Source organism: Budorcas taxicolor, chromosome 2 (assembly GCF_023091745.1).
Source record: "Budorcas taxicolor isolate Tak-1 chromosome 2, Takin1.1, whole genome shotgun sequence".
Lineage (NCBI taxonomy): Eukaryota > Metazoa > Chordata > Mammalia > Artiodactyla > Bovidae > Budorcas > Budorcas taxicolor.
This window is the reverse complement of record NC_068911.1, coordinates 72,497,459-72,520,032: the sequence shown is the minus strand read 5'-3', so window position 1 is coordinate 72,520,032 and position 22,574 is coordinate 72,497,459. Positions and strand designations below refer to the sequence as shown.

General features: G+C 40.5%; 1 protein-coding gene across 1 annotated transcript in view; it reads right to left on the bottom strand.

Moving 5' to 3' along the window:
* Positions 1-8,972: 8,972 nt before the first annotated feature.
* Positions 8,973-22,574, bottom strand: part of STK39 (serine/threonine kinase 39) — a 315,633-nt gene continuing 302,031 nt past the window's right edge. Inside the window, exon 18 of the mRNA XM_052663494.1 lies at positions 8,973-9,047. Coding sequence (XP_052519454.1) covers positions 8,973-9,047 — 75 coding nt within the window. The remainder of the gene's footprint in view (positions 9,048-22,574) is intronic.

Below are 22,574 nucleotides of genomic sequence, written 5' to 3'. Positions count from 1 at the left end.
GTGAAGCGGTTCGATCCTGGACTTGTATTTGCTGGGAGGTATTTTTTAATTACAAATTCAGTGTCACTACTATTGATTGATCTGTTTAGATTGTCTGTTTCTTCCTGATTGCAATCATCTTGGAAGATTGTATAGTTCTAGAAATTTACCCATCTTATCTCCATTATATTGACTCATTTCTTTTTCAGTTTACTTGGATCTTGTGTTTTTATTGATGACCCTTATCAATTTTATCTTAAAAAAAAAACAGCTCTTGGTTTTACTGATCTTTTTTTTTTTTTTTTTGCCTCTATATTATTTTTTTGTTTCTATGTTATTCACTCTCTCTGAAACTTTTTTTTTTCTGGTGACTTTGGCTTTGTTTATTCTTTAACAGATTACTTTAGAAGTTATATTAGGTTGTTTATTTCTAATTTTTCTTGTTTCTTGAGGTAGGCCTGTATCACTATAAACTTTTCTCTTAGAACTGTTTTTGCTGCTTCCCATAGATTTTGGAAAGTTGTGTTTTTATTTTTATTTGTCTTAAGGTACTTTCTGATTTCCTTTTAAATTTCATGTACTCATTAGTTGGTCTGGAGTTTTGTTTTCATTTTTTGGAGTGCAGTTTATTTACAATGTTATGTTAGTTTCAGATGTGTAGCAAAGTGAATCAGTTATACACATATATGTATCCACTCTTTTTTTTAAAAAGGTTCTTTTCCCCTATAAGCCATTAGAGAGCACTGAGTAGAGTTCCCTGTGCTATACAGTAGGTCCTTTTTACTTATCTAATTTAGTAGCATGTAGCTTAGTCTTGATGTGTCTGTGTTTCCCCCATTTTTCTTCCTGTAATTTATTCCCAGTTTCATACCATTGTGGTCAGGAAAAAGATGGTTGATAGAATTTCTATCCTCTTAAATTTATTGAGACTGGTTTTGTAGCATAGGACGTGATATATCCTGGGCAACATTTCAGATGCACTTAAAAAGAGTGTGTATTATGTTTTGGGGATATAATACCCTATAAACATCTATGGAGTCCAGCTAGTCTAATGTGTCATTTTAAACCACTGTTTTTGCCTCCTATCCAGGCTGCCTCAAAACATTGACCAGAGTTCCATGTACTATACAATTGACCCTTTTTGGTTATCCATTTTAAATATAGCAGTGTGTAGAGGCAACCATGAGTTTGTTCTCTAAGTCTGTGAGGAGTTTGGGGAAGAATGGATACATGCATATGTATGGCTGAGCCCCTTCACTGTTTACCTGAAACTATTACAGCATTGTTAGTCAGCTATACCTCAATACAAAATTAAATGTTAAAAAAAGTTTAAAGAATAAAAACTGTTTTTGTATTGGTGTTGTTCGGTTGATCTATCCATTGATGTAAGTGGGGTATTAAAATCCTCTCCAATTATTGCATTATTGTCAATTTCTCCCTTTATGTCCATTAATATTTACTCTATATATTTAGGTGCTCTTACCATAGGTGTTCACAAGTGTTTTATCCCCTTCTTGTGTTGATCTTTTATTATTATAAAATGTCCTTCTGTTTTTGTCTTTTGTTGTAGACTGTGTCTTATTTATATTCTTTAATTGTGTGGACTGTTTTAAAGTCTACTTTATCTGGTATGACTAGTGCTACTGTGGCTTTCTTGTCATTTCAATTTGCATGACATATGTTTTTCCATCTCCTCATCATTTTTTGTGTGTCTTTAGCTCTGAAGTGAGTCTCTTGTAAGCAGCATAGCTTATCTTTTAATCTAATTAGCCATTTTAATTGGAGCAGTTAGTCAATTGACATTTAAAAATGGTTATCGATAGATATGTACTTACTGCCATTTTGTTAATTGTTTCCCAGTTGTTTTATAGTTCTTCTCTGTTCTGATTTTCTTTTAGTTTCTTCCCTTATGGTTTGATGATTTTCTTTAATGGTATGCTTGTGTTCATTTTAGGTTGGGTGTATCTGCTGTAGGTTTTTGATTTGTGATTATTATGGGGCTCATATATGTTGATCTCAACCTATTATCTACTTGTTTTTAAAGTCATTTAACTTCAAGCGCATTCTAAAAGATCTATGTTTTTTTACTCCCCTCCCCCATGTTTTATATTTTTGATGCCATATTTTATATCATGTTTATCTTTTAACTGTAGCTGATTTTACAGTTGTCTTTCAATCTTCCTACTGGCTTATTAAAATGGTTGATCCACAACCTTTCCTATGTATTTTTCTTTACTTAGTAGGATTTTTCCTTTCCTATAGATTCTAACTTCTTGTTGTAGCCTATTCTTTTTTACTTATAGAAGACTCTTTAACATTTCTTTTAGGGCTGGTTTAGTACTGATGAACTCTCTCTCTTCTGAATGATAGATAATCTTGCTGAGATTATCCCTTTCCACACTTCAAACATGTTATGCCCTTCTGGCCTGCAGTGTTTCTGCAGAAAAATCTCTCATAGCCTTATGAGGGTTGCCTTGTATGTGGCTCCTTGCTTTTCTCTTGCTGTCTTTAGAATTCTCTCATTAACTTTTGCCATTTTAATTTTGATGCCTAGGTGTGAATCTTTTGGGGTTCACCTTGTTTGGGACTCTGTTCTTCCTGTACCTGGATGTGTTTCCTTCTTCAGATTCAGGAACTTTTCAACCATAATGTCACTAAATACATTTTCAACCCCTTTTGCTCTCTATTCTCCTTCTGGAACACTTACAATGCAAATATTGATACCCATCACATTGTCCCAAATGTTCCTTAAACTGTTTTAATTTCAAAAATTTGTTTTCTTTTTGTTATCCTAATTGAGTGGTTTCCATTATTCCATTTTCCAGATCAGGTGTTCTGTATTGGTTGGTTTGCTGTTAATTTATCATATTTCATTTATCATATTCTCTGGTTCTGATTGGTTCTTTTTTACTTTCTAGTAAAAAAGAGTCGGCTCAGACCTGGCATGGCATCCACCCTGGTGGTCACAGGGGTGAAAGGTCAGTACTTTCTAGTGTGTTTTCATTGATCATATTCTTTAGTTCTGATGGATTCTTTTTTACTTTCTAGTCCCTTGTTATAGTTCACACTATGTTCATCTGTTATTTTCCCTAATTTGGTTAACATTATTACTAATTCTCTGAACTGGTAAATTGTGTATCTGTTTCATTATTTTCAGGTTTTTTTCCCTTTGTTCTTTTATTTGAAACAAATTTGCCTTCTCATTTTGCTTGTCTTTTTCTCTATGAAGTTAGATAAAGGTTACCTCTCCTGGTCCTGAATGGGGTGTCCTTGTGTGGGACCATCCTTGTGCAGTCCGCATGTGCCTGGTGGCTTTGATGGGTGAGCTGCGTCTGAAGTGAGCTCGGAACACATTTCTCCTCTGGGTAGGCTGGCGGCTATCACTGTTGCTAGGAGGTGGAACTGGAGATGGCAGAGATCGGGGAGGGTTAGAGCTAGACCCAGGTGTGAGAGGGGGACGTCTCTTCTCAGTAGCCAACAGCACCCTGTCAAGGGATAGGAGTGCGTCCAAAGTTGCTACACCAGAAGCCCCGAGGGTCAAGTCAGAGCTGGTTCTGCTCCCTCGGTGTGTGCTCTCCCCATCCCAGCATTGGCACATTTGCCCCATAAGGGAGCACTGTTGGAGCAGGTGCCCTGTGCAGGCCAGGGTGTGAGCTGGCATGGTCCAGGCATGCCAGTCAGAGCTCCAGACTGCTGCCTCTGTAGGTGCCAGTAATGGTCACCCTCTCCCTGTTCAGGTACAGTGCTGGGTCCGGGTTGGTGCTATCCTCCATGGCAAAGCACTCTTCAGCAGCAGCAGCCTTTGCTCTAGTGGGAAGCTGTGCTGTGGAGCAAGAGGGGCCACAGCGTGTGCTGGAGTCCTCCCACCTCTGGCCAGAGCACTGACCTTTCACGCCTGTGACCACCAGGGTGGATGCCATGCCAGGTCTGAGCCGACTCTGTTCCTGACAACTGGGCACTCACCTTGGCTACCGTAGCCTTTGCCTGAGTATGGAGCTCCTCTGCAGAGCAAGAGGAACTACGGTGGGTGCTCAGCTTGGCCTGGGCCTGCACGAGGGCAGTTACAGAAAACCAGGCAAAGTCTGGGGTCCTTTCACTCTGCTTCCTCTGCCTCGAGGGAGTAAGAGTGTGTGTGCATTTAAGAGTGGTCTGGGTTTCTGACAGCCCCACTGTCAGTCTCATTGACGTTCAAACCTGCTAAGAGACCTTTCCTTCCAGTGTTGGACCCCAGGAATGGGGTGCCTGATATGTGGTTCAAACTCCTCACTCCCCAGGAAGGGTGTAATCCCCCTCCTCTTCTGTGTTCCCCTCCAGGGGCACAGGTCCTGACCTGATTGCTTCTCTTCCCCTCCTGATCCCAACTCCGTGTGGATCTTTCTCACAGCCTTTCGGATGCTGGATACTCATTCTGCCAGTCTCCAGTGAGAACTGCTCCACATTTTTGATGTCTTCATGGAGGGAGGTGAGCTCCATGTCCTCCTCCACCATCTTGATCTCCTCCTCTTATAGACTCATTAGTTTACTGAACATTCTACCTAAACAATAAGCTGGTTTCTTCTGTGATCAATTACAAATCATGGTTTCTCAAGCCAGTATTCTACATAAGCAATAAATACACTACAGGAATCATTATTCTATTACTGACCTTTCTTCATTCTGTAACAAATTCAAATAATAGCATACGGTTGTAATTCTTAATAATATTCCTTGCCCTTTGAGTTATGAGCTAAATTATACAGGTTCAATAAACCCCTTCAGCTAATGATGCTCATTTTGTAGGCTGTAATTCACGTAGGGGAAGTTTTATGTACCTTTCTTCAAGCATCCATTGGCTTGGCATAGATGCACAGTACCTGATAAGCTAATTGTGCAAATTTTTCTTCTGTTCTTAGGTGCCCAAACTAGCCATGGTTAGGTTTGTTGAGTAAGGCGTAAGAAGACAGGTAAAGCATCACTGTTATTGGACCATGCATTTTCTCTGTGGCAAAAAAAGCATTGAGGCAATCACTGAGACATTTTGGAAACAAGTACTTTTTGCTATTTTTTATGGCTTGTCTATTCCAGTGGGGTGCCAGTTCCTTTTTTTCTGATGTTTTGGGTGTTAACTGATATTGTATCCAGGGTCCCTGAGGGAGTCAGTCACTTAGTCATATTTTAAACATGTGCCTTTATAGATAGTCTCCACTCTTTATATGCATTAAACATACTCATTCTTGGTAGTACACATTCTAAATACCTAACTCCAGCAAGTATTTTATCCACTTAAAGGGAATACTCTTATGATCAAACCTCATTACTTAAAATTTTAGTTCATGCCACTATGCAATGGAAATTATCACTTGAAAACCATTTGTTTATGGCAATTCTGCCTAGTGGTAGACCTCTTTTCTAGGTTGGGACATTCTGGCCCTAAGGGTATGTTTTAGCACCATCCACCTTGGCACACCACTTATCTTAACACCCAACCTGCCCTTTAATTTCCTGGTGAGAGTATGAAATGGGTAGATTACACAAATGTGTGCAACAGAAAAATGAGGGTTATGTTTGAGTTCCTTTAATTGTATCATAATTGGATAAAGCCACTTTCGGATAAGGCAGAAGTATGCTCTCTATACTTCTGCTATAGGTATGGATAAATTTAAGCTGGTCATATGATTTTACTATCACAAATTCAATGGGCCTAAGCAATAGCTTCTCTTATCCAGTATACCTCTAAGGCAAAAAAAGACCTCAGATCATTTACTGTCAAATATGAATCCTAATTTCTGGCAAAGTCCTCCCTCCAGTGTTAATTTGCTTATATTCACCATCTCTGTAATGTAATTACTTAATTGTAGATTCTGCTTACCAACTTAACTTTGGAAGGTTAACCAGGAAAGTATGTTGCTTAACATGAAACAGGTCACAGGTGTATTGCTGAGATGAGTGAGTGAAAATTCTAATTGAAAAAAAAAAATTCCTAAGTTAGGATTTTATATGTAATTAGATTTGTTTTTTGAGAGAATTCCTGACTCTTCCCCAAAAGACTACTACTTCACCCTACTCCAACATGAAGAGCTACCATATTTACCAGCATATAAGATATGTTACACATAGGGAAATGGGTAACTTTCCAAGAATAATTTTTTGGAAAAAGATTGTTTTCACACACAGTCTAGAAGTGTCTCTAAAAGTTGTTCTATATACAGAAAACCATGTTGTTCATATAGAAACACTATATGGACATTAAAATGAGGTGATAATGTCCTTCCATTTTAGATCTCTGCAAGTTGACCAGTCGGGGCACAGGGGATGACGGATGACGGGCAGATTTTGTGTTTGTATGAGATGTGAGTCCCTTGATTTTATGAAGAAGTGTAAACCCTCCTGTTTGCCAGAGCACGTGAGCTGTCCAAGTAAATAATGCCAAGTATCTGTGTTTAGTGAAGTTTAGGTTTTTGCCAGTGAGCAGAATCACAATGTGTCATGTTTAATCAAAAGCTTGATTAGGAGAAATAGTCACACAGGATTGCCTAAAGGAAATGTACCCCACTCATCCCACTCAACTTTAACTGCTATATCTTTCTAGACCACATGTGAGAGCAACTGCCTGGATCATGATCTCAGCTCCCAACTGACCAGCACTTCCTATCACATACCCTGTATCTGGGCCTCCACAGAAAGCCCTGGAAATGCTAAGTGTTCAAAACTTGGAATATATGGGTCAATGCTTTGAGTTTTTAAGTTTCTAAATTCATAACTAGAACTTCCTAGAAGAATTTCATTCCAGGCGTTAGTACTAGGAAAAATCAGTGTTCATCCTTACTTGAAGGAGAAACGATGTTACTCTTCACTGCTAGTGGGTTGGGAGGTCTAATCCCAGTCTGTGTGCTGATTGACTAGGACCTCGTCATGAGCTTCTGTGTCCTAACTTTACACTTGCAATTATCTTGGTAGCCAGTTCTTACTGACCCTTAATCTTAATTTATGTACTTGAAAAAAATATTTATCTTGGTATCTGGTATATGTAAGCTCCTTCAAATACCATTAGAAAACATATGGGAATATGAGCATAAAAAATATAGCATTTATTCATTACTGTATGGCAAAACAGAGTTCTATATAGTTCCTCATGTATGTTTTACTCTGAATAGAATGTGTGGATTTTTTCTTTCTTACACTGTTTTGGCCACAAGTTGTACAGCAGATGTCAGGAGGCCAAGCAGCTGTGAAAGGCCCTGGCCAAGTTCCCCTAACCATTCTTGCCTTAGTGGGTGGAAGGAATTCTTCCCACTTGTCTACTGCAACCCTTTGTTTTTGACTTAAAGATAGACTGTCTACATTGAGAGTGAACGTCTTTCATTCTTTTTGTCAAGCTAATTGTCAGACCTGATTCTCTGTGACTAGATGGATGCTTCAGTCTTCCTCCAGGGCACTTTTCACCAGGTAATCCTCACTAGGTGTTTTATGAAAGTGCTAAATACCACTGTAGCAGTGCAGTACTACCTAAGGAGGAATGAGACAATGAGACGCTCTCTCTTTGTGCAATAATACACTTTTATTTTCCTTTTACCTCTGCAGTCATCTTTGAGTAATTATTGTGTAAACAATAGAATGGAATGAAATTACATTAAGTTGTATGCAAATGGCTCTAGAACACCTTAACAATTATGACAAGGCAATTATAAATAACTTTTTTTTTTTCCTTAGTAATATATATTTGCTTTTTAAGGTACATTAAAGAGCTGCCATATCTAGGGTTAGCTAGGAAAGAGCAAATGGTACCATCTGGGAGCCACCACCCTGAAAGTTTAGACTCCAATTTTGAAAATCTGATGGTTTACTATTCCATAATATATAGTCAAGCAGAGGGCGATTTGGGTTGAAAATATTTATTCTTGAAACTTAACAGCGTTTTACCTTTTAGTCATTGCACAAAACCCTTTTTCTATTATTTTTCACTCCATCTGGGTATTCTGCAGAATTTCAAGTAAAACACAGATTCTGGTATTTTCAAGTTTATCACCTTTGGAATGACAGATTCTATCATTTCAGGAGACATCAAATCAGAGGTGGGTACATAATTAGCAATCTAACAGAATGGCGCCATTTTATAGAGCATCCTAAACATTCCAGTGAAGCAAAACTTACATATGCCACTTTATGTAGAGGAAATTTTAGATCTGAGACTATTCCAGAGTAAAGCAGCCTCAGGCACATTCTTAATATGAAATTTTTTTTTTTTTCCACAAGGCACCTCCCTCTCCCAGGAGACAATCAGATTGTGAACTGGTTTTCAGGCAAACCAAGAGAGTAAGCATCCTAGTTCCTAATTCAGTCATTTCAAAAATCACAAGTTATAAATACTTGAAAGATAGACCTGAAATTTTTTGTTTAAATAACAAGAGTAACTGCAGGAAGCATATATAATCAAAAACGTTTTTTTTTCTTTCTTATACCTAAGGTGTGTAATGCATAAATATATGAAAAATAAAATTCACAGTCAGTTTGAAAACTAGAATTCAAGTTTGGCTAATAAATCTTAATTTTATAAGTATATTAATTTCTAAATACAACATAAGAGGCAGTATTGTCAGATGTACAATTAAAGTATCATAACAGAAAGGACAACAATGAGAGAAATAGGCTTCTGATAGAAAAGATTCCTTTTGTTGCCAATAAATAGGACCACCTGAGTGTTTCAGATTCTTTTCTTTTCACTTAAGGGAGATCCAAATTGGTTGCTGAGGATATTAAATAGCTTTTGAAAAACGGAGCAACAGTCGTGCAGCTGTGGCATTTGCTTGTTCTCATACTGTGGGTTGCTAGAGAATAAAGCAGAACTCAGTGTTGCTAAGTTTAAAAAAATTTCTCTTTTATCCCGTTACGTTGAAGCCGGCCTCTTCACAATCCTCTGATTTTGCTAGGGGGTGGGAGGAAGTGGCAGGAAAGGTTGGAGGGAGGGTGTGGCGAGGGGAGGCATGACAGATCAGGGCGACATCAAGGGACAGGTATCAGCTGACACTCAGCTGAGCAAACCCGATCAGCTTCACTTCGTCGGGAATCTCCGACCCATCACAGCCAGAAGCCTGGAAAGGTAAAAAGAAAGCCTCAGTGCTGGTTGGTTGGCAGCGGCCTTTTGCAGAGTTGTTCGTGGGAAGGCGGGTCCATGTGCAGTCTATGGGGTCAGGGGTTCCATCTCTGCCAGCAGACATGCTAAGAATCCCTTTCTTCAGTGACTCCTGGGCGTCAACTGCTCTGAGAAATCTGATCATCAGACCCACTGAGGACAGAGGCGAAAGGCTTTGCTGCTCATGAAATGGAACTGCCAGTGAGCCAGCCACAGGACTGCTGGGACGGTACGTACACAGCCTCAACAACGACTATGTAAAACGTAGTTTAAAATATGCCTTACTGGCACCCCACTCCAGCACTCTTGCCTTGAAAATCCCCATGGACAGAGGAGCCTGGTGGGCTGCAGTCCATGGGGTCGCTAAGTTGGACACGACTGAGCGACTTCACTTTCACTTTTCGTTTTCACACACTGGAGAAGGCAACGGCAACCCACTCCAGTGTTCTTGCCTGTAGAATTCCAGGGATGGAGAAGCCTGGTGGGTTGTCATCTATAGGGTCACACAGAGTCAGACACGACTGAACTGACTTAGCAACATTAGCAACTTTTAAAAGACTATTATGAAAATGAGCAGAAGAGATCTAATAGGCCACACTCAAGGGTAAATTGGTCTTTACCAAAATCATCATCTCTGTCAAATTGCTCAGGAAAAAAAAAAGGTCACCAAGCAGTGGAATGGATCATGATAGACAACCGCTGTTTAAATATGAGCTCAGATCATGAACTCCTTATTGCCAAATTCAGACTTAAAACCACTAGACCATTCAGGTATGACCTAAATCAAATCCCTTATGATTATACAGTGGAAGTGAGAAATAGATTTAAGGGACTAGATCTGATAGATAGAGTGCCTGATGAACTATGGACGGAAGTTCGTGACATTGTACAGGAGACAGGGATCAAGACCATCCCCATAGAAAAGAAATGCAAAAACGCAAAATGGCTGTCTGAGGAGGCCTTACAAATAGCTGTGGAAAGAAGAGAAGCGAAAAGCAAAGGAGAAAAGAAAAAGATATACTCATTTGAATGCAGAGTTCCAAAGAATAGCAAGGAGAGATGAGAAAGCCTTCCTCAACGATCAATGCAAAGAAACAGAAGAAAACAACAGAATGGGAGAGACAAGAGATCTCTTCAAGAAAATAAGAGATACCAAGGGAACATTTCATGCAAAGATGGGCTCGATAAAGGACAGAAATGGTATGGATCTAACAGAAGCAGAAGATATTAAGAAGAGGTGGCAAGAATACACAGAAGAACTGTACAAAAAAGAGCTTCACGACCCAGATAATCATGATGGTGTGATCACTCACCTACAGCCAGATATCCTGGAATGTGAAGTCAAGTGGGCCTTAGAAAGCATCACTACGAACAAAGCTAGTGGAGGTGATGGAATTCCAGTTGAGCTGTTTCAAATCCTGAAAGATGATGCTGTGAAAGTGCTGCACTCAATATGCCAGCAAATTTGGAAAACTCAGCAGTGGCCACAGGACTGGAAAAGGTCAGTTTTCATTCCAATCCCTAAGAAAGGCAATGCCAAAGAATGCTCAAACTACTACATAATTGCAGTCATCTCACACGCTAGTAAAGTAATGCTCAAAATTCTCCAAGCCAGGCTTCAGCTGTATGTGAACCATGAACTTTCAGATGTTCAAGCTGGTTTATTGACTATGCCAAAGTCTTTGACTGTGTGGATCATAATAAACTGTGAAAAATTCTGAAAGAGATGGGAATACCAGACCACCTGACCTGCTTCTTGAGAAACCTATATTCAGGTCAGGAAGCAACAGTTAGAATTGGACATGGAACAACAGACTGTTCCAAATAGGAAAAGGAGTATGTCAAGGCTGTATATTGTCACCCTGCTTATTTAACTTATATGCAGAGTACATCATGAGAAACGCTGGGCTGGAAGAAGCACAGGCTGGAAACAAGACTGCCGGGAGAAATATCAATAACCTCAGATATGCAGATGACACCACCCTTATGGCAGAAAGTGAAGAGGAACTAAAGAAAGTGAAAGAGGAGAGTGAAAAAGTTGGCTTAAAGCTCAACATTCAGAAAACGAAGATCATGGCATCTGGTCCCATCATTCATGGGAAACAGATGGGGAAACAGTGGCTTACTTTATATTTGGGGGCTCCTAAATCACTGCAGATGATGATTGCAGCCATGAAATTAAAAGATAGTTCGGTACAGTCGCTCAGTCGTGTCCGACTCTTTGCGACCCCATGAATCACAGCACGCCAGGCCTCCTTGTTCATCAACTCCGAGAGTTCACTCAGACTCACGTCTTTCAAGTCACTGATGCCATCCAGACATCTCATCCTCTGTCGTCCCCTTCTCCTCCTGCCTCCAATCCCTCCCAGCATCAGAGTCTTTTCCAATGAGTCAACTCTTTGCATGAAGTGGCCAAAGTACTGGAGTTTCAGCTTTAACATCATTCCTTCCAAAGGGCTGATCTCCTTCAGAATGGATCGGTTGGATCTCCTTGCAGTCCAAAAAGATGATACTTACTCCTTGGAAGAAAAGTTATGACCAACCTAGACAGCATATTAAAAAGCAGAGACATTACTTTGCTGACTAAGGTCTGTCTAGTCAAGGCTATGGTTTTTCCTGTGGTCATATATGGATGTGAGAGTTGGACTGTGAAGAAGGCTGAGTGCCGAAGAATTGATGCTTTTGAACTGTGGTGTTGGAGAAGACTCTTGAGAGTCCCTTGGACTGCAAGGAGATCCAACCAGTCCATTCTAAAGGAGATCAGACCTGGGTGTTCATTGGAAGGACTGATGCTAAAGCTGAAACTCCAATACTTTGGCCACCTCATGCGAAGAGTTGACTCATTGGAAAAGACCCTGATGCTGGTAGGGACTGAAGGCAGGAGAAGGGGACAACAAAGGATAAGATGGTTGGATGGCATCACCAACTCGATGAACATGAGTTTGAGTAAACTCCAGGAGTTGGTGATGGACAGGGAGGCCTGGCGTGCTGTGATTCTTAGGGTCGCAAAGATTTGGACACAACTGAGCAACTGAACTGAATTTTTACAGTAAAAGGTACTATTTTTCTATGACAGAAGTTGTAAAAATTTAGTTCATATTTAGTGCCTTAAAATTGGCCCATATTACAAAATGCAAAGTACTTTATCATGTCAAAATCCAAAGAAACTGTAAATAAGCCCTTGCCCATCAAAATTCTCACTGGCACCAATTCACAACTTATTCTCCCCTTACCTCCCTTTCCTATACGGTGACTCAGTAGTAAAAGAATCTGCCTGCAATGCAGGAGACGCAGGTTCGATCCCTGGTTGGGAAGATCTCCTGGAGAAGGATATGACTACCCACTCCCAGTATTCTTGCCTGGAGAATTTAATGAACAGAGGAGCCTGGCGGGCTACAGTCTATGGGGTCGCAAAGAGTGGGACACGACTGAGAAACTAACCTATAGACACATAGAGTACTCAGACCACCATTCTAAATTGCCTCTACAGTACATAAATCAGAACTGGACATTACGTAGGTACCACAAAGCGGGGTGAGAAAAGTTTGAATGTCTGGGAATGGGCAATTAATTACCAAAGGGACATAGGAACCTTTTCTTGGCTGAGTGCCTGCTAAATAATTGTGAAAACAACTAGTTTCCCAGGGTCAAAAGCCCTTTCCAGTCCTCACAGTGAAGCTGCTTAGCACTGTTCTAAAAAACTGTACAAAAACTCAGCCCTTTGCCAACCGCAGCATTTTCCTTTAAAATAGGCAGCTAATTAGAACATATAACTTGAATATTTAAAATAATTATCCGTAACATTCAGTGTGAGCAGTTATGCTCAATAAGAAAATCCATAGCCTAAAGAGTAGGAATATTAGCTAACATTTAAATAATTTACTTTGTGCCTGTCGATGTCTCTAGTTTCGACTGACAGATAAGATATTCGGTAAAGTACAATTTCCATTGTTTGCACTGCCAGGGGCAGAAAGATCAGAAGCTCTCCTTATCACTGCTAACAGAGCAGCACAGGCAGGAAGTCTTCTCAGCTGAGGATTCTGGTGGGCGTTTATCACACCAGCACCAGGGATCTCTACCACCACACCGCCCTCCCCCGCCATCCGACCAATCTTCTACTCCCACCGTTTCTTGACATCTCTTCCTAATCCGTCCCTTCTTCTCTCCTTGTAGCTATTGCTAACATCCCTTCCTCAACTCACTGATGGGGGCAGAGGTGATCTGCGTAGAAAACTGACAAACATCTGAGGTCAAACTGTTGCTGTTGTCAAGTGTGAAGCCACATCCATGCATTTGAAAGCTGTTATCAGAAATCTGGCACTGTGACTAGCAGGAACCGAACATAGCTAGAAATAAAAACTAAGTCCTTGTGGTGAAGAGTAATGAAAGTGAGAATTTGTGTAAACAAAGCAGTGATTATGTGGGTATAGGGAGGCCGTGTCCCATTCTAGGTTCTGTCTCCTGGCAAAGAGGCACAGGCCAGGTGACTGGCTTTGCTTCAGGACACTCAGCCTTCCCTCCTCCATGTTGCTAGCTGAGGACAACAAGCAAATGATACTGAAATCTACACAAAAGAGACCAGAAACCCTTAAGGCAGCAGTTCTCAAATTATCAAGAACTCCAAATGATTATGTCCATGTGGATTATATTTATTATACTTAGAAATATTAAATATTTATATAAACAAATGTGACTTAAACTTAGAAGCTACTGCACAGTAAAGAAAATAATAAACAAATGAAAAGGTAACCTACAGAATGGGGTAAAATATTTGCAAATGATGCCACCGACAAGGGTTTCATTTCTAGTATACAAAGAACTCAAAGAAACAAACAACCCAATCAAAAAATGGGCAGAGGACCTAAATAGAGATTTCTCCAAAGAAATACAAATGGCCAATAACCACACAAAAAGATGCTCAACATCACTAATTACTAGCGAAATACGAATCTACAATGATGTACCACCTCATACCAGTCAGAACAGCCACAAATGCTAGAATATGGAGAAAAGGGAGCCCTCCTACACTGTTGGTGGAAATATCAGTTGTTGCAGCCACTGTGGAAACCAGTATAGAGGGTTCTCAGAAAAGCAAAAATAGAATTACCTACCCTACAACCCAGCAGTCCCATTGTAGATAACAGTCCCAGTCTGTTATGTACAACACATAAACGGACTCACAGACATACAGACTTGTGGTTGCCAAGGGGAATGACAGGGGGGCAGTGATGGACTGGGAGCTTGGGGTTAGCAGATGCAAACTATTACATAGAAAAACAAGGATCTACTCTATAGCAGGGACAGCTTACAATCAATATTCTATAATAAACCATAATAGGAAAGAATGTGTGTGTACATATATAAATCACTTTGCTGTACAGCAGAAATTAACACATTGTAAATCAACTTCAATAAAAATATTTTTAATAATGTTAAAGTATTGAATCTATTTTAAAACATAAAATATGATTAGGTTATGTTGTATTTACTGTCTTAGAAAATAAAAGGTGTTTCTAAAGTACTCAGTTACTGATTCACTAAACATTACAGAAATAAGCCCACAGCATGCTAATAGTTTCCCTAAACAAAATTAAGAGTGGCACTGCTTTTTACACTTTCTCAGATCTCAAATGTTTTGCTTAATAAAAATGGCCAGATTCTCACACCTGCATGCGCAGTCACTCGACTGCTGTTTTCCTTAAAGTATACAAAGAAAAATCCAGTCTCTCACAAATATCTAGTTGGAAAAGGGGAGAGTATCTTAATAGCCTTTCCAAATAATTGTGGACATCACATGTTACTATGCCAAAACTGTCCAAGTGCTATTTTCATAAAGCTTAGTTGCAATGTAAAATGTAAAACCAACATGTTAAACTTTTCATAAATGTTAAGGTAAACATTGGTCTATTTTAATGGATCTTTTACCATGTATAATTTTTCAGCATCACTGAGCTAGCAAATGTTCCAAATGTTGACATATTCTACAGTATCAATACATTATTAATATTATCTATTACCAATCTCATCGGATAAAGCTTTAAATACTGGGGGTAGGGTTGTGTGTATGTGTGTGTGGGGTGTCTGTCAAACTTACTATGGCAGATACAAGTTTTCTAAAATCCTGTTTTTTGCTTGAAATGTGAAATTTCTTATTGACAACAAATACTGTCCATTGTTTTCCTTCAAGTGTCAGGCTTACTGGGTTCATTTTGAAACAAATGTCTGCCAGATCCCTAGTCTGAAGAGCCAATGTTTCTCAGCTGTTCTTCCAAGTGATGTTCCATAAAAAAAAAAAAAAAAGCTAGTTTGGCTCACAACTCTATCTCACCAGTGCTTTCCCTAGACACAACTGTCACACTTAAGTACTGAGGAAATGCTTCCCATCTCATCACACAATATTAAAAAGATGTGTTCTCATGTGGGGATTTAAGCCAGTTGCCCTTACTTTTTAAATTTTTATGTATTTATGGAGTGATAGAATGAGTGCTTTAAAGGTGATGGCTATTACCACAGTTTGATGTTTCTGCTTTGGTTTCTGCCCACATTACTAGGTTGGACCACAGTGGCTTTTACACCAATGTTAACACTATGGGAAAAGCCAAGTAACGTCTTAGTATTCTTATGAACATTCAGGATCCCTTAAAAAAAAAAAGTCTCAAGGAACCCCAGAAGTTCAAGACCCCCACTTAGAGAACCTCCACTTCAAAGGAAAATGTACACATTCTCAGGAGCTCACCGTGCTGGTGGAGCACGACTACTGCCGCTCAAGTGCCTGTGCGGATTCCTGAACGTCCCCACCAGCCTGCAGGTGTGGCCCTCATCGTGTGGAGGAGCTTCAGATGTGGCTGTCCAACGTCAATCCTAAGAATTCCCTCCACTGCCAGCCTGGGTGCGCTTTGGAACCACCAGGAGAGTCTGAAAACACACCCGTGCCCATGTCCACTCCACGAGTTGTGACTGAACTGGTCTGGGGTGTGGCCTAGGCACTGGGATTTTCTGAGCTCCCCAGGGAAGTCAGTGGAGTCTGAGAACCTCTTTTCTACCCTAGCGTCCCCTTTCCTTTAGAGCCATGGTTCCCAAACTTTAGCATCAGAATCACCCCGAGAGTGTGTTAACACAGGTTCCTGTGCCTGATTCCCTCCAGATTCTGATTCCTCAGGCCTGGGATGGAACCCCAGAATTCACATTTTTATAAAGGTTCCAGGTGAAGCTGACACTGTCCGTCTGAGGACCACACTTTGCAGAACCATTGTTTCAGACTGAATAGGAGACAGAGCTGCTACATGGACCTTCTTGAACTGAGAGTTTCAGCAGGAGGAGTAAGTTAATACTCTCAGCTACTTTTTATATCATTTGAGTCCTGGCTTTATGTGTACTTTGGGAAATATCACCTTAATCACTCAGCCTTGATAAATAAGGCTCTTTGGCCATTAATTACCAAAATGCATATAAAACTGCTATCTGTTCAACATCACTAATTATTAGAGAAATGGACCAGCTCACACCAGTCAGAATCAAAAGCCTACAAATAACAAATGCTAGAGAGAGTGTGGAGAAAACGGAACTCTCCAATGCTGATGTCACAGCCACTATGGAAAATAGTATGGAGGTCCTCAGAACACTAAAAATAGAACTACCATGTGACCCAGCAATCCCACTTCTGGGTACAAATCCACACAAAACTCTAAATCAAAAAGATACCTGCACCCCTAAGTTCATAGCAGCACTATTCACAATCGCCAACACAGGGAAACAACCTGAGTGTCCACAGACAGATGAATGGGTAAAGAAGACGTGGCGCATATACACGATGGAATACTACTGAGCCGTAAGACAGAAAGAACTAATGCCATTCGCAGCAACATGAGCAACCTAGAGATGATCCTACTTAAGCGAAGTAAGTCAGAAAGACAAACACCATACCATATCACTTACACGTGAAATCTAAAGTATGATACAAATGAACATATCTTCGACACAGAAACAGAATCAGGCATATAGAGAACAGACTGATGGCTGCCAAGGGACAGTGGGTTGGGGGAGGGATGGCGGCTGGGGTGAGCAGATTTAGCAGATGTAAGCTTTTATGTATAGAATGAATAAACAACAAGGTCCTACTGTATAGCACAGAAAACTTTATTCAGTATCCTTTGATAAACCATCATGAAAAAGAACATTAAAAAAGAATATATAACTTTTCTGTATAGCAGAAATTAACACACTGTAAATCAACTAGACTTCAATAAAAAATTGCTGTCTGCAATGCATGTTAGTAAACTTCAGAAACTAAGTTCATACTGCTCATATGTGTACCACTGCTAGTGCTAAGTTGCTTCAGTCGTGTCCGACTCCGTGCGACCCCAGAGACGGCAGCCCACCAGGCTCCCCCGTCCCTGGGATTCTCCAGGCAAGCACACTGGAGTGGGTTGCCATTTCCTTCTCCAGTGCATGAAAGTGAAAAGTGAACCTGAAGTCGCTCAGTTGGGTCCGACTCTTAGCGACCCCATGGACTGCAGCCTGCCAGGCCCCTCCGCCCATGGGATTTACCAGTTGGATGTTAATTACATGTATAGTTGACCCTTGAACAATGGAGGGGTTGGAGGTGCCAGCCCTCCAAACAGTCAGAAATCCACATATAACTTACATTTGGCCCTCCTTAAATATGGTTCCTCTATATCTGCAAGTTGAACTAACCACAGATTGTTATTACTATTGTATTTATTGAAAAAAATTCATGTCTAATTGGATCATGCAGTTCAAACCTATGTTGTTCAAGGGTCAGCTGTACTTACAATTTGTGTTCTATCTTCTCTCTCTCTGTCTCTCTTTAGTCATTAAGTCATATCCGACTCTTGTGACCCCATGGACTGTAGCCTGCCAGGCTCCTCTGTCCATGGGATTCTCTGGGCAACAATGGGTTGCTATTTCTTTCTCCAGTTCTATCTTCAAGGGCAAATTAAATATTTTGTATTGTCACTAACGCGGTTTCAAAAATTCCACATTGAAAGCAGCAAGACTTACCTACTTTACAAAACTGCAAGGAAGCAAATTAAAAAATGACTTAAAAAACATTTATGAAAACTTGCCTCAAGGCTTACAACAATAAAACCATACTGATAATGTCAAACCCAAAGCACGTACTACTTGAGCTGAAATGCCCTCTATGCCTGAACCGCTTTGTTGAAAGTGAAAAGGTTTCTGATCTCCCTGTTTCTAGCAGTGCCAACAACAGAAATCATACTTCACTTATTATCTTTCCTGTCAAATGAAGCTACAGAGATCTCACTGGGTGGAGGAAAAAAAGTAAATGTATTTCTTTAAATAACAATATCCTTGCCCCTCAAGGCCATTTTTCAAAAAATTAAAATATATACACAGATATACAAGACACACCTTTTTAAGCTTGAGCCAAATATTTCTTAATAGTGGTGGGAGCTAAGAGGAAAGAGACTGGAGAATGAGTTGTCCACATATGACATGCTTCCCAGCCTTGGCTAAACACTGAGACTACCAGAGGGTGCTTTCAAAGTTCCTGCCCAGGCTGCAGGAAGAACAATTAGGCTATCTGTAATAGGACCCACTCATGAGTAATTGTCTAAAGTGTCCTCACCATCCCTGGAGTGAAACCATTGTGTAGCCAGTTGAAGAACCACAGTATTAATAATTACATAATTTTCAGGCCCCTGACATTCTCCTTTAAAAGCAAACAAAGTGCTGAGATTAAAATGATAAACAGTTGAAGGACTATGAGCAGTAGCAGAAGGAAAAATGCTTCTAAAACACTTTGATCTAAATAACCAAACTGGATATCTGTGGTTTTACTGGGATGTTAAGTGTCCCACACTTAACATGAATCAAGGCAAATTGGAAGTGGTCAGATGGCAAAAGTGAACGTCGACATTCTAGCAATCAGCAAACTAAAATGGACTGGAATGGGTGAATTTAACTCAGATGACCATTATATCTACTACTGGGGGCAGGAATCCCTCAGAAGAAATGGAGCAGCCATCATGGTCAACAAAAGAGTCTGAAATGCAGTACTTGGATGCAATCTCAAAAACGACAGAATGATCTCTGTTCGTTTCCAAGGCAAACCATTCAACATCACAGTAATCCAAGTCTATGCCCCAACCAGTAATGCTGAAGAAGCTGAAGTTGAACGGTTCTACAAAGACCTACAAGACCTTTTAGAACTAACACTCAAAAAAGATGTCCTTTTCATTATAGGGGACTGGAATGCAAAAGCAGGAAGTCAAGAAACACCTGGAGTAACAGGCAAATTTGGCCTTGGAATAGACAATGAAGCAGGGCAAAGACTAATAGACTTTTGCCAAAAAAATGCACTGGTCATAGCAAACACCCTCTTCCAACAACCCAAGAGAAGACTCTACACATGGACATCACCAGATGGTCAACACCAAAATCAGATTGATTATATTCTTTGCAGCCAAAGATGGAGAAGCTCTATACAGTCAACAAAAACAAGACCAGGAGCTGACTGTGGCTCAGATCATGAACTCCTTATTGGCAAATTCAGACTTAAATTGAAGAAAGTAGGGAAAACCACTAGATCATTCAGGTATGACCTAAATCAATTCCCTTATGATTATACAGTGAAAGTGAGAAATAGATTTAAGGGCCTAGATCTGATAGATAAAGTGCCTGATGAACTATGGAATGAGGTTTGTGACATTGTACAGGAGACAGGAATCAAGACCATCCCCATGGAAAAGAAATGCAAAAAAGCAAAATGGCTGTCTGGGGAGTCCTTACAAATAGCTGTGAAAAGAAGAGAGGCAAAAAGCAAAGGAGAAAAGGAAAGATACAAGCAGCTGAATGCAGAGTTCCAAAGAATATCAAGAAGAGAAAAGAAAGCCTTCTTCAGTGATCAATGCAAAGAAATAGAGGAAAACAACAGAATGGGAAAGACTAGAGATCTCTTCAAGAAAATTAGAGATACCAAGGGAATATTTCATGCGAAGATGGACTCGATAAAGGACAGAAATAGTATGGACCTAATAGAAACAGAAGATATTAAGAGGTGGCAAGAATACACAGAAGAACTGTACGAAAAAAAGATCTTCACGACCCAGATAATCATGATGGTATGATCACTAATCTAGAGCCAGACATCCTGGAATGTGAAGTCAAGTGGGCCTTAGAAAGCATCACTACGAACAAAGCTAGTGGAGGTGATGGAATTCCAGTTGAGCTATTTCAAATCCTGAAAGATGATGCTGTGAAAGTGCTACACTCAATATGCCAACAAATTTGGAAAACTCAGCAGTGGCCACAGGACTGGAAAAGGTCAGTTTTCATTCCAATCCCAAAGAAAGGCAATGCCAAAGAATGCTCAAACTACCGCATAATTGCACTCATCTCACACGCTAGTAAAGTGATGCTCAAAATTCTCCAAGCCAGGCTTCTGCAATATGTAAACCGTGAACTTCCAGATGTTCAAGCTGGTTTTAGAAAAGGCAAAGGAACCAGAGATCAAATTGCCAACATCCGCTGGAGAAAAAGCAAGAGAGTCACAGAAAAACATCTATTTCTGCTTTACTGACTATGCCAAAGCCTTTGACTGTGTGATCACAATAAACTGTGGAAAATTCTGAAAGAGATGGGAATACCAGACCACCTGATCTGCCTCCTGAGAAACCTATATGCAAGTCAGGAAGGAACAGTAGGAACTGGACGTGGAACAACAGACTAGTTCCAAATAGGAAAAGGAGTACCTCAAGGCTGTATATTGTCACCCTGCTTATTTAACTTCTATGCAGAGTACATCATGAGAAACACTCGGCTGGAAAAAGCACAAGCTGGAATCAAGATTGCCGGGAGAAATATCAATACCCTCAGATATGCAGATGACACCACCCTCATGGCAGAAAGTGAAGAGGAACTAAAAAGCCTCTTGATGAAAGTCAAAGTGGAGAGTGAAAATTTTGGCTTAAAGCTCAACATTCAGAAAACGAAGATCATGGCATCCGGTCCCATCACTTCATGGCAAATAGATGGGTAAACAGTGGAAACAGTGTCAGACTTTATTTTTCTGGGCACCAAAATCACTGCAGATGGTGACTGCAGCCATGAAATTAAAAGACACTTACTCCTTGGAAGAAAAGTTATGACCAACTTAGATAGCATATTCAAAAGCAGAGACATTACTTTGCCAACAAAGGTCCGTCTAGTCAAGGCTATGGTTTTTCCAGTGATCATTTATGGATGTGAGAGTTGGACTGTGAAGAAAGCTGAGCGCCGAAGAATTGATGCTTTTGATCTGTGGTGTTGGAGAAGACTCTTGAGAATCCCTTGTACTGCAAGGAGATCCAACCAGTCCATTCTGAAGGAGATCTGCCCTGGGATTTCTTTGGAGGGAATGATGCTGAAGCTGTAACTCCAGTACTTTGGCCACCTCATGCGAAGAGCTGACTCATTGGAAAAGACTCTGATGCTGGGAGGGATTGGGGGCAGGAGGAGAAGGGGACGACAGAGGATGAGCTGGCTGGACGGCATCACCGATTCGATGGACATGAGTCTGAGTGAACTCCGGGAGTTGGTGACGGACAGGGAGACGGCGTGCTGCGATTCATGGGGTCGCAAAGAGTCGGACACGACTGAGCGACTGAACTGAACTGAACTAAGTGTCCCACAGATGATTAAGCCAAGAAGCAGCTCAAACGAGCTCTGTCAAGTGGGTCTCAAACTGGCTGGCAACTGACAACCACAAAGAAAACCTCTCAGGCTTTAACTGACTAGAGGTGATGGAAAGTTAGATGAGAGAAATAGACCGTCGTTCCTGAGTTTGGCTTTATTTAACATCTTTATCTTTTGAGGAAAAACCGTCACTTTTCATTCACTGGGCATGCCACACATTACTGCATTCTCAAGCCATAAGGGAGAAGAAACACTTGCAAGACTGTCCTGCAGGCCTCCTGCACCAGACAGGCCAGTATTACTCTGCTGAAGGTACAAAGGAGATCTGGTCTCAACCAGTGTGTGTCCAGTCATCCAAAAGGTGAATCCACAAAGAAACAGAAAACTGTAACACCATAAGGGCGCAAGGTCCTGACTGTAAGACTGAACAGCTGTTGAGCGTGGGGCCATGATGTTAGACCAGAGTTGAACTCCCAGCTTTTGCACCAGATGATCTTGGGCAAGTTAACCTCACAGAGCCTCTGATTCCCCAAACATGGAATGGACCCCATGACATCACCATCCTGGGGGATCATGAGGACTAAATTAACTGAGATGGTGTAAAATACTTCATGCTCTGTTCTGCAAACAGTGGATGCACATGAAACAGCAGTGACTCCTGTCATTTCTACAGGCAAGGCCAAGGGCTTCTGACAGAGACTTAAAAAGAGGGCATGAAGCTGAGGTCACAGTCTTAGTTTTCAGGGATCAAAACAAAGTAAAGAAAAGAATGATGGCTCAAGTTTTTAAAATGAGGCTTGTGTTATTCTGATGTATTTTAATTATGATC